Source organism: Enoplosus armatus, chromosome 13 (assembly GCF_043641665.1).
Source record: "Enoplosus armatus isolate fEnoArm2 chromosome 13, fEnoArm2.hap1, whole genome shotgun sequence".
NCBI classification, from domain to species: Eukaryota; Metazoa; Chordata; class Actinopteri; order Centrarchiformes; family Enoplosidae; genus Enoplosus; species Enoplosus armatus.
Window position 1 is genome coordinate 7,938,001 of NC_092192.1, and position 13,379 is coordinate 7,951,379.

The following is a 13,379-nucleotide window of genomic DNA, read 5'->3' on the forward strand; positions in this document are numbered from 1 at the left end:
AGGTGGTACATTTTTCATTTTAGGGAAACTGGAGGGAGTCTGACCTGAAAGGTTCAGGGGCCCTATACTTAACGGAGAAACATGCCTGGCATTATACTGAAGACAAGGTAGATGTTGTTGTCCTTTGCTGTCCAGAGGCCCGAAATTCCAGCATATAGTTTAAATTTGATTCATGATGATGGAGATGAAGACTTGCATGCCTGTACATTACATAAAGTATAAAATGCAGAGGCAAAAATCAAAGAATGCAGTTATTTACTTCAAGTTATGAATGGCCTCTCTATTGCAACTCTATTTCTATGTCTTTCAAGTCGATTTCCCTGGGAGTTTTGATCTGAAACACCTGCTTTGCCATAAATGTCAGTCATGTAATGTTGGATTATCACGGACCACATTTTAACATGTCACGGTCAGAGAGCACAGGTGTAACTAATAAAGTGAATGATGGCTGAATTCCATTTAGCAGCTTCAGCTAATCTTGTTATTGTGCATTTTGGCTCACTTGAATACAACAAAGCCATCTTTAAGGCGATCAGTGACACTTGTGCTTTTCCTGGTATGACAAGTCACAATATCTGCTGTGAAAAGGGTTAATGCATACTTATTGAAAGCAAGATGCTTGTATTTGGACGTCATTGTAGAAATTAAGCTTAATGACATAATAAAGTGATCACATTAACTTACACCTAATAATTTTCACCGTCTGCCATCCCTGATTATTAGTTTGCATACAGGGTGTAGGCAAAAATACAAACTATAGCAATAACCCTTCAAAAAGACACAACAAAGTACCAGGTTCTTGTGTAAATGGTGATATTTATTCTTGACCAGCAGTCCATTTCATCAATATCATATGCTGTAGGTGTACAAACACACCTCTCTAACAAAAATGGCTACTGACAAAGTAATAATTAAAAATCACCACTTAATCTGCTGTGTGTGTGTGTGAGGTAAGGACAGTACTGTGTAAATATGTTGTAAGGCACTTACCATAGTTTTAAGAGGTATTTTATATATAAGTCGTACAGTATATAACACTACATACAACGCTTAAAGGGTGCATACATGATATTTAGATACAAATATACTGCAGTACTACACAGGGCAACATCACCAGCAGCTGAATTTACTCCCTGCTTCAATGTGACTTTCATTTCGTTTCCAATGTCCTATTATTTCATCCCTATATGTTGTTGAAGATTTCAAACAAATACATCATAGGCAATTATAGAATAAAATATAATTGTGTAAATGTAATTTTCTTTCCTAATGAATGAACAAGGGATCAGTTGTAGGTTAAATGTGTTTGGCTATGCACAGCATACATGTGATTAATCACTTTGAGAGCTGTTTCTAAAGGTTACTTCTCTTCTCTGTAAGCAGGAATAGATCACTTCACTTTTAGCAAAGAACTTTTACTTTTACTCCTAAGTTGCCTCTTTTTAGAGCATCCTTCTTAGAAGTTTGATGCATACTGGTCTAGAAGACCGCACGCTAATTTACTCTACACGTCTCAGCTGAAAAACTGTTTGTTTTCACTGAATGATTTCCCCAGCGTGGGATAAAGGTTTGAGCTCTGTGTGGGAAGTGGTGCCATTGGTTCCCAATGTAGGAAGACATTTTTGTTTCATGGGGAGGTCGTCCACAGGCTGGCAGAGCAAGAAGAATCGCTGAGAAAAAGAAGAGATACAAGAATGAAGTGAATTTCTGAGTAGCTGAGAATCATACATATTGCGTTCTGCATTCCTTTGTGCACGAGGCGTGATTCTTTGCACTATTAGAATGACAAGACTATTTGTTGTACAATGTACAAGTACAATGACAATAAAGCTCAACTGAATTGAATTATATGAAACTTTGAAAAACAACTATTTTCTTACACCCAACCAATACAATACAATAGAAAGTTGATACAATACATCTGTGGATTAAAGGATGATATTCTATATGTCAACAAATCCCATGAAAAGACCAAAACCAACAATGTGTTGGTCCCTTTCTCAATACTTTCCCACTCTATGGCTCTCAGCCCCAAGGCCATTCATTCCACCTGAAAGCGTCTTTAAAAACAAGGTCACAAATGAACAGTTTCAGTTTTTAAAAGAGCTTAATTTCCTGAAACAGCTGGGAAAATGTTACTTGATTAAAAGTAAATATGGAAAATTTAGCAGACTATTTTCAGCTGCAGATTAATACAGGATACTGTATGAGGGATAAAGTCAGAATCAACTACATGAACTTTGGTAACAATACTTGTTAGTAGGATGAATTAATGGTTGGTTTTGCTTTTTTAATAGCATTAGTTGACAATAAGAAAAATGTATAATATCACCAGACTTATACTTTTATGCAGGGAATGACTTCTTACATTCAAAAGTTCCAATGTTTTCCAAGAAACATATTCCCACGTGTGCTTTCTGACAACCCCCGGTCCCATTACAACAGCCAAGGTTTAAGTGAGGCCAACACAAATACACTCAGCTGTAACACTGATCCATACCACAGAGCTCTTGATGAATGTGGAACATTCTTCACAGCAGCACAAAATGCCCATAATCTATTTCAGAATTTGACAGTTACTGATCAACATCAGTGAGTCAGTGATCATTTTGCCAGAAGCTGAGCTTTCTAGTGTAACTTTGTTTTTTTAACAAAATTCACTAACAATACCTTTTATAATTTATAATAACAAGAGGATCATGCTCACCTGTCGAAGAGTGCCTTTTCCCTGCCTCATTTTATGTAACACAAAGAGTGGGATGAGGGAGAGGGAGATGGTGGCAATGAACCAGCCCAAGATGTTGGCCCAGAGCGGATAAACATAAGTGTTACTGAACTTCAGAGGGGAGTATTTGACAATAGAGAAGATGAAGGTGCCCTGTGATTAGAGGAGACAAAGTAGATTAATGTTAAATGTCACAGTCAGTAATTACATAACTGTGAAACTCAAAAGACAAGGCACCTACTTCAATTAACCCTAACCTCACAACTTCTTCTTCACCATAAAGTCATTACATACTGGAAACCTTATAATAAAAACATCTACTGTAGGACTACGGGGAGTTAATATGAATATGTATCCTTTCATGAATATGGGATGTGAGTTTCTGCTGGGAGGGATTGCAAGTTCATTTCAAGAGTTAAAAGGGGAAGAGGTAAGACAGATGCTAAAAGGATATCACAATGTAATAAATCCACCATCTCTGTGTGTGTATTCACAGCTGTGTGTGTCAGTGCCTGTGATTAATCTGTGCATAATTCTCACTGGGTTGGACCTCCTTTTCTCTCACGAATGTACGCATTCCACATAACATCGCACATGAATCCTTACAAAACAGAAGATGGGAGTGATGTAGCACCAGCAGTACTTCATTAATGGGTATGGACGATAACCAATCATGTCTGTGATGTTGTCATAGAAACGGTCAGCACCTTTAGGGAAAGGAAAGACATTAAAAAGGTCAAACTTGTCTTTGACATGAATTTATCAGCATACCAAATGTGCATCCTGTGGTTTTTGCCCCGTAGAAAACAGTTTATCACAATCTGAAGAGGAGTTGTGTCTGTTCTGTCAACAGGATATAGTCTTCACGTACGTACCGTACACCCAGGCAATGCTGACAGACTGGCAGAGGGAGAGGAGGAGCAGGGTGGTGCCGCTGCAGACATGATGGTCCAACAGCTGGAGCAGGTACATCCCTCCCTAAAAAGCAAGGGCAGAAGTAAAAATTACAATCAATGTAACTGTTTTTTTAAATAAAGATTTTCTTCCAAAACTGATCCTACAGCATAGTCAGCATCTGCATATCAGCCAGGGTCCCGCTAAGTAAGTAAAAAATGTGGGAACAAGCCCCAAACGGTCTTTTAATAAATGTAATTAACATCAGACAATTAACAAAACAAAAATAATAAGCCCGGCCATGACCTTACCCAAATCCTAACAACAATGACAAACACCCATGATCGCATTATCATTATTATGTAGCACCAGTTAACAGTCAACATTAGCGTCAACGTCAGCGAACACATTATCAACAAAAGGTTTTCTTACAGATATTCTGAGCTTCCATCTTTAAAGACGGGCATTAATCCTCTATTCAAAATGGTGCATTTAGCAGTGTAGCAAGTGTGTATTATTTGTGAGAGAGATGAATTTGCGTAACGCGAAACATCAGAAAACTGGAAAGAAAGAACCTGTTGGAGGGTTTGGCAGGCTTCCCTGCAAGCCCTCTAGCAGAGCAACAGAGAGTCTAGAGAGTTTAACATACAAAACGTGCTCATCTTCATGTGATCCAATGACCTCCATGGGGCAAAGAGCTTGCTAATAAGGCAGTAGCAATTTGTTTTGGTCAATATCCCAGTCAAATCAAATTAAACAAAGCCTTTAATTTCACAGTTGTCTTGCAGACTGTGCATTTAAACTGCAACCAACATCTTCAAAAGGAAGTTCAGAATAGGTGAAAAGGTGAATTAGAGTCTTTTTAGTTTTATTCAAAAGATCCACGATAAACCCTCTTAGAAATAATTGAGAATCTTATAACTGATGTTAAACTTGTTTAGCCTTGTTTGAGTTTAAACTCAAGTTTAAACTAATTTCAATCTTGCTAAAACAATGTAACATTATGACCAAACATATGAAATATATTGTTTAGAAATAGTAGCAATTCTGCAGGTGTAATTTTCAATCCACACTAACCAAGTGTTATGTGCTTATTTAAATGTAAAGGATTAAAAGGAATAGTTCAACAAATACAAAATAAGAAATACAAATATTTGCTTTCTTGACAAGAGTTAGATGAGAAGATTGATACCCCTCTTATATGTGTCCCTTGAATATGAAGCTGGAACCACCTGCCAGTTAGCTTAGCTTAGCATAAAGACTGAAAAGGAACTAGTCTGGCAGCCAAGAAGCCACTGCTCCAAACAAGAAATAGTCCAGCACATACATCATGTAACACCTTCTGAATTCTTAAGTGATGTTCAGATTGACTTGTTAGTTTTTAGTTGCTTTTATGCCACTGCTGCTTTCCTTTCTGAAAGATTTTACCAGATTCTAAAGCACATTAAGTGCTACATAAATAATATGGTTGGAAACACTGAGGACAGCCTAGCGAGTGTAGTACACGAACCTCAGTGACCAGGGAGAGTCCCAGCAAACAGCTGGTACAGCAAATAGCCAGCAGAAGCAGCTCACGTCTATAGCCTTGTCGCAGGTAAGTCGGGAACAGATCAACCAGTGATGTCATCAGACACTCTAGGCCAACAAACTGGAAGGAACCAGTTATAGGAAAGAGAGTCAGGGCTTCATTCATTCATTAATTCAATCATTCATTCATTCAGAGAGGTTTGGCTGGTACCTGACTGTCCAATCCAAGCAGAATGATCATGATGAAGAAACACACCGACCACACCTGGGGCATGGGCATCATGGCTACAGCACGTGGGTAGACAATGAATGCCAACCCTGGACCTACACACACACACACACACACACAGGATGTAAATTGGTCATTTTAATGCCACATTTGAAAATATAAAATGATAATAGAAACAAACACATGCAAACACTGAAAGGTAACTAAAGAAAAGCTGCAATGTGCACACAACAGACCTGGGAATGCCTAGAGCTGCAGCACCACTAGTTTTTGACCACTGTACATTTGACTCTTGATAATGTTGTCCACTTTCAAATCTCAAACACACAGTTCACACAGTCACCATAACGTACCGTATCTGCAGGGGTTTGACTACAGTCAAAGCATTCAACCATCAATGCATTTCAGTCGAATGAAAAAAAAATAAAACACCCCCTTTTGTATCACAGTGTGCTGGCTAGCTGCATTACTGCAGTGTAACACAGATGAAAACAAGACTTTGAGTCTGCAGCCATGCTAGTGTGTAACCAAATACAAACAAGCAGTGAATAGCTCCTATAAAATTAGCGGAATGGATTGTATTAGTGTTAATATTGGGTTTTCTTTTGATGCCAGCGATGAACTGCCAGCGGTGGTGCATTTGCAGCCAGTCTGCTGACAGTTTGTTGACGTGTCTAGAGCTCTTTTCACCAAGTGGGAGATATTGCAGTGTCCAAATTTCCAATATCTCCGACTGGGAATCACAAGTCGAGATGACATCAGCTTGTAATAACAGATTAAACAACTGACAACAAATGACTTGAATGTGGCATAAGTCTGGACCAATGTGGTGAACTGACTGACAGACTGACGTTGCCATCCCTAAAGCCACATTGCTAAAAATAAGACAATGTTCTATTTTCCAGCTGTAAGCAGCGAAGCCAGTCAAAGTGTCAAAGAGCTCCCATAAAGCAAAACTGTGTTGAGTGTTTGTTTGTTTCAAATAGGAATCAGTGACGGTTGACGCTTTGACTTGTGGCCTGCACTGCAGTTTAGGTACAAATGTCTGGGTGAGAAATGTGAGTAGCAGCATCTGAGACCTGCGGATGCAGTTATAGTTCCAGATGGTTGGCTAAAAAGTCACCACAACTCACGAATTACTTTATGATTGCCAAAATGTAGGTCATGAATTAATGTCAAAACTGACTCATTAATCTTTTTTGCTTTCAGCTCTACATTCCCAAAAAAAGAGAGAAGAATCAAGTCTACCAGAAAGCTCCTTAGGTAGGAATGATGAGGGGATAAGGATAAAGAAACATCACATGATTTGGCACAATTTCCACTGAGGCGGTGAGGCGGTAGTGTCTGTGCAGGGTGCAGTATCTGACAATATATACTACAAGCTCCCCCAAAAAGCCTCACAGGAAATGTATGAATATAGTTTGTCACTCTAATGCTCACTATAAAGTTGAACTTAACTGAGTCAGTACTTGCCTGATTCGGCTACTTCAGAAATATCTACTCCTTGTTCGTAGGTCATGAAACCCAAAACAGAGAAAATGGCGAAGCCTGCCACAATGCTGGTGGCACTGTTCAGTAAACACAAGTAGAAACAGTCCCTGAAAGAAAAATGAATACAGTTTTACAAATGTGTAGGTAGCTGAGGAGTGGATGGATGGATACAAGTGTTGCAGAAGTGGATGCTCATTTTACTAGCTAATGTTAATCAGTATCAGATCAGTATAGCACCTGTAACAGTCGTTGTTGTAAGTGTTGTAACTCCCAAGAGAGGTTAGGAACCCAAGGCCAACAGCATAAGAGAAGAAGATCTGAGTGCCAGCATCCATCCACACCTGAAAGGGTAAAAAAAAAACCTGTGTGTGTGTGTGCATGTCTCGGTGAGGAAACAATGTAGCCGATCTGCTCCAAAGATTGAATGTGCGTTCTTACCTGGGGATCTGAAAGGCGAGAGATGTCAGGGTAGAGGTAGTAAATGATCCCATCTATTGCCCCCGGTAGGGTAACGCCACGTATGAGCAAAACCAACAGCATAATGAAGGGGAAGGTGGCTGTGAAGAAGGCTGCCTGAAAGGAAAGAGGAAACAAAGTGAGTAAGAGCCAGCTTGCACCATTCTGTGTATTCTATATAATTGATTTGTTTATAAAATGTGATGGTGAAAAATGTCCATTTCAATTTCCTAGAACCCAACATGACGTCTTCAAACCAACAGTCCAAAACCCCCAAACTCTTTACTGTGACATAAACCAGAGAAAAGCAGCAAATCCTCACATTTGGGAGGCTGGAAGCAACAAATGCAAAGGCATATTTGCTTAATAAATGACTTCAATGACTAATCGAAGTAGTTGCTGATTAAACAATGGATCAACTAATCCATTAATTGACTAATTGTTTCAGCATTACTGGGGTGTATTGATCTTTAAACAATCAGATCCCAACGTATAAATGAGCATGAACTCAATGCTGCAAAATCTTATGGTATATGGTTATTTAATAAAAATATAAAAATTGCACCAATTGGCTCACTGTACTGTATATTAGCTGCAGCCAAGTTCAGTTAAGTTTTTGTCCTTGTATGATACCTCAGACAACACTGGACACATTTAAATGAGGGGCATATGTTTATTGGATTTTGTGTTAATGTGTGTATTTATTCTATTTATAAAAAAACTGGCCTCAAAGACACACCAAACATCTGCTATCTCTTATTACATGAAGACATGACCTTTTTACTTGTGAGAACCCCCAAAGATATAATGGATTCCCATTCCCTAATCAATGATCTTATCCCCTCAACCAGTGGTTTGCCCTGATTTTAACCATTACCATTTGTATTACCTAATCCCAACCACTTTGTCCCTGGAGCACCTCTGGCTCTTATCCCCTCATTTAGCAGTTCACCTTCACCTCAACCATATTATCCTGGATGCCTGACCGACATGGGGGGAGCCAGAGGAAGCCTAACCTAATCCTAACCATAACCAGATTTGTCATGCAAGCCTTGAAGGGAGTCTGCGTTGACTATGTTCCAAAAGTCTCACCCTCAAAACTGCAAAAGCCTTAGCCTTTACTCTGACCACAACCCAAAACCAAATAACTTGTAGCCTTAAATAAACTTTGGGGGCTTTTTGATGTCCAGAGCAGAGATGGGTCCTCAAAACACAAGTGGGCTCCCAGACACATTGTGGGGACCCACTTCTGACACAAATTGCGACACACTCGACTGCTGAGAGATGAGAGAGGTTTCAGGAAGACATCCAAGCCCCTGGAAACAATATGGAGACTATATTCATCTATCAATCACAACAATAGTGACTACTGCCAAAACAACCGCTGTGAACCCAGCCTAAACTTAAAACAATCAGCTGTGAAGAAAAACGCAAACAAGAAGCTGGACTTACTCTCAGTCTGGCAAATAAATGGATATTTATTACCATTCCTTTCAGGCAGCCGCCTCAGAGCACCTCTGGCCAAAACAGAACTCTTTCCTGGGTGCATGTTGTTTGTGAGCCCCTGACCTAAGACCATTTTCTATCATCATGTGATAGACTGTTAAATTTTTTTAATCTTGAATTGAATTGAACATAATGGCCACCTGATAACAGTAGCAATAAGTTAAAACCTTTCTGTTGGCCATCACAAGCATGGATGATGATACATTCCTCAGACAGTTCCTGTCGTGCTGAGAGTCACAGCACTCTGGACAGGTGCCGCCTTAAGTGGCTGTTTTACAAATCAAACATTGAATCTGATCCTGGAGCCTCTGGCCAAAACCTAGCTCATACTGTTCCATTTATAACACAGTGTTGATCAGTTCTGATGCTCATATCCCATGCTATCAATTTATTAACTGTCTGCTAAGGCACGTACTATATTAGAATTACCTATAATGCATTGTTGTTTTGTCTAAAAATATTCAATTTGACAATTTGTTTTATTTGTTGTGACAACTCATACTGCAGGGACAGTTCTTTCATGGACCTATAACTAGTTAAATGCGCCCCAGATGACGTAGGCTCAAAGGCAGGAAGTGTTTTAATCACTTTCTGGTGTTGGCCCTGTGTGTGTGCGTGTGAGTGTGCAAGGAAGGGCGTTCCTCCCAAAGCATTGGAGCTATGGAGATTTTGGCAATATAGGAAGCAATGAAATTTGAAATTGATGGAAAATTCATTCATTCATTCAGAGACACTTACGTCAAGGAACTGGCCATTCATTGCAAATTGTTTTGAAGTTAGCAGCAAAGACGCTGCTCTTTAGGGAGCTCTTAAAAAACAAACTCTATTCTTACGCAGTTTTCAGACATCTGGAAATGCACATGAACATTAGATATCAACAATGGGGAAAAAAACTCCGACACACAAGTAGGAGCAACAAGCGGTATTGGCATGTGGGTATCTGTGTAGTGGTGGTGAGAAATGTCAGGTTACAAGAGGCACTGTGTGTCGATGAGACAGATGATGAAGCATGAATAAAACAGCTGAAAGACTATCAGCTGATGCAAGCACAGTGTCCATTTTGTGCCTGAACTAACACAAATATCCATTTATCCTTCACAGGGACATTCAACAAAACATGGATGTAAACAACGTCAATAGTTTATAGACAGTTTTACAGACTGATCTGTAAAAAATTTACACTGGAGAAACAAACCCTGTGCAACCCTCTCCTACATCTGTATTTGTCTTAAAACTACGCTAACTATGAGCACATTTTGATCCTCTGATTCAGATATGTTGCCTTTACATGTAAATTTTTTACAAATGCTGAAACTTTATGTTGTAAATATTACTTTTTGAAGCATTTTAAGGCTTTTTTTAAGGCAAAAGTTGGGTGAGGATTCCAATGGAGGCCCAGCAGTCTTGTTAAATGAAGCTTTAACTTATCCCTTGGCCCTGCACTGCACCAAACATTTTCTGGCCCCCATGACAGACGACACCAGTCTCCAGCCTTGACCTAACTTAGCCATCATGCCTACTTATCTAGCTTCACCAGTCCTCTGGTACAAGAAGCTTTTCTTGAATTATGTCTCAATGGCCCTGTTACCACATACTCCCACAATACCCCTCTAGCAACTCCAGAAAAGGAGCGAATCCAGCCTCTCTCCAGGAGTTTGGTTCCAGACCCAGTACTATGCATAGAGGTGACTATATCTAGTTGGTACCGCGCCACCTCGCGCACTAGCCCTGGTTCCTTCCTCACCAGAGAGATGATGATGTTCATGTCCCTAGAACCAGTCTGCGATGCCAGGGGTCAACATGCCCAGGTCCCCACCTTTGCCTGCTGCTGTAAAAACCATGGCGTTATCTCCAACCTCTGTAAGTTCACAAGTGAGGCCTCATGTAAACCGTTACTTTACAGACTCTGTAAGAGAGATATTGATACTTCTTCAGATCTGGATTGACACACTATATGGATAAATATATCCCTGTCAAACAGAAGTCCGAACCATCAAATGATACACCATAATAGGTCTTATTTAAAGACATCACATTCTGTTACAGAAATTTAGGGGATAGGAGCAAAAGCAAGCTCATAAAAATAGTTAACACAGCTGGCAAGATTAAGAGACAGTTGGAGACTTGTCAGAGACAAATCACTTGAAATTCATAAACCTAAGTGCTGAAAACATAACTGACTGATAAACTCTTCATTTGGACCAGCATTTTGGGGAGTTTTTTCTTTTTTTACAAAAATGTGTGAAAGATTTCTGGATGTTGTTCAGTGTTTAAGCAGCTAACCTTTCCTGTTGACTTGATGCCCTTCCAAACACAAAAGTAGCAGATGACCCAGGTCAGGATGAGACACAAGACCAGTTCCCACCTCAAGCTGCCCACCTCCTCGATTCCACCAGAGATTTTCAAAACCCGATTCCTGGGCAGAGAAGGGGAGCAATGTTGGGGGTGAGAGGGAGAGCAAAAATGAATGACACGTGAAAGGGAGGGGAACAGAATCATAGGGAGAGAGGAAAACTGAATGTGAGGATGAGTGGAGGGGAGGAAGAGAGGACCTGAAGTGACAGGACGGGTTGAGAAAGAGAGAGAAAAGAGAAGGGAGAGGGAGAAAGAAAAGGAAAGGCCAGAGATTGAAAGAAAAATTAGCATTTAATTCAACTTGTGTTGTGCTTACTGCCAAAACTCCACAACAGGTAGAGTGGTGTTCAGTCTGGATATCATGCTGAAGCTCAGATTTGAATGGCTGAAGTCCAAGCATGAGTCTATAAGAAAATAAAACTATCAAATTGAAAGGTCCCCTGCGTTGTACATAACACTTACAATATTTTTCAACAATATTGCAGTGATGGTCAAATCACTACTTACTACATCTCAGCTAAAAAGAAACTCTTCATGCAAAATCTCTGTGATTTTATGGCCGATGCTTTACACTTACAGGCTTCTGGAGCCCTCGGCAGAAGCTGCATGACAGCCTACCTGTGTTCCAGTAGTTTCCACATGTGGCCCAAGGCAAATCCACACTGAAGGATGAGAACAGGTAAAAGAACGCCCATGCAAGGATGACAATGTAGGAGGTGGCACTGAAAGCGATGATTAAGTGACTGGCATAGCCCATGCCTGAAAAAAAGAAAAAAGAAAAAAGGAATAACACATAATATTCTGCAGTTGCACACTGCCTGTGGGGTAAACAGTGTCATGTAGTGTCAAAAGAACTAAACAAAACGTTATTTAGAACATAAACATTTCGCTGTGATTAAAAACAGAGCACGAATCATCTGCCCCAAACCAATCGGGTGATAAACGGTGATATGGTCAAAAGGATAGACTGTGTGCGTAAATACGCGCGCCGTTTACATCTGTCTGGTGAACAGTATGAAAATCCAGTTGACAAATATGACAATGCATAATGTATATTATCAGTAATATGTTGTTCTATTATAAAAGGAGTTATAGGGGAAATAAGTCGTTTTATTTACCTTGGAAAAGCGGACAAATCTTTCTCCAGCACGTGATTCCCCCCTGGCTGGTGTATTGTCCCAAGGAAGTCTCAAGGAAGAATAACGGGACTCCGCATGTAAACATGAACAAGATGTATGGGATGAAGAACACACCTGCGAAAGAAGAGATGGTCTTTACTTCTTACTACACGGAGGAAAATGTAATAGACTAGGAAAGAAAATCCCCAATAATCGTCCCAGATTGCCAATTTCGGAAACATGCTCTGGACAAACTGGTTGCAACACTTGCTGTGTAAAATCCTTCACCTCCGCCGTTTCTGTAGCACAAGTAGGGGAACCTCCATATATTCCCAGGTCCGATGATCGCTCCCATCACAGTCAGGATGAACTCGGCTTTGGTCCCCCAGTACCCCCGTTCCTCCAACTCTTTGGGCGTCTGTGGGTATCCCTTTGGCACAGAAACTGTGTAGGGGCCATTCTTTCCGTTCATGGCCATCTTTCTCCCTTTAAAATCAGCTTTAGTTTCCTAAAACACCTCTGTAAGGGTAACTTTCCTCCGTAGCCACATACGATTTTGTGCGCTCTGGCCAAAATCTCACTGTTGGCACAAGCTGCACGCGAATGTGAAGTGAGCAAAGTGTAGATGTGGTGGCAGCTCGGACAGTCCTGTTGCTGAGAACAGTGTTGGCTGAAACTGTAGGCTAAGTATTTAAGTTGTAGATACGTAGATGTGTGTATTGGGTGGTCTGTGGGAGGGTACCAATGAGTAATCTTGGTTGTAGATGCATGTGAAGGGAGGGAACACTTGACGTACTGACGTACTGCCGTAAGCGTATTGCTTTACTTCCGGCTTCTGTGTCATTGGTAACGTGTGTGTTTGGCCGCTCTAAGCTCAAACAAGTTATATTTGTTTGGTATATATTTCATTACAGCGGCTAACCAGCCGCTAACCACTTAAACGTACATTAGTTTTGCTTAACACTGATAGTTCTCTCCTTCTTTTAGCGACTTTTTCGCTAATCTCACAGTTGTTTACACACTATCCTGTCTGTTACATTAGCTTAGCAGCTAGCGATGGCTTCTCTCTCTCTCCTTC

At 40.3% G+C, this 13,379-nt stretch overlaps 1 protein-coding gene across 1 annotated transcript; it reads right to left on the reverse strand.

Annotated features, from left to right (window-relative positions):
• Positions 1-1,535: 1,535 nt before the first annotated feature.
• Positions 1,536-12,779, reverse strand: LOC139295430 (sodium- and chloride-dependent GABA transporter 2-like). Its single transcript, XM_070917622.1, has 14 exons — positions 12,590-12,779; positions 12,302-12,436; positions 11,802-11,942; positions 11,500-11,587; positions 11,112-11,244; positions 7,305-7,439; positions 7,104-7,207; positions 6,849-6,973; positions 5,358-5,470; positions 5,130-5,267; positions 3,601-3,703; positions 3,332-3,432; positions 2,708-2,878; positions 1,536-1,670 (listed from the first exon to the last, which is right to left on the reverse strand). The coding sequence occupies exons 1-14, from the start codon at positions 12,777-12,779 to the stop codon at positions 1,536-1,538; spliced, it is 1,812 nt and encodes a 603-aa protein (XP_070773723.1).
• Positions 12,780-13,379: the final 600 nt, after the last annotated feature.

Coding starts and splice junctions, on each gene's coding strand:
- LOC139295430 (XM_070917622.1), bottom strand. CDS start 12,779: ATGGCCATGAACGGAAAGAATGGCCCCTACACAGTTTCTGTGCCAAAG. Junction 7,208..7,304: donor CTCGCCTTTCAGATCCCCAG/GTAAGAACGCAC, acceptor TTACCCTTTCAG/GTGTGGATGGATGCTGGCAC. Junction 6,974..7,103: donor TACAACAACGACTGTTACAG/GTGCTATACTGA, acceptor TTTTTCTTTCAG/GGACTGTTTCTACTTGTGTT.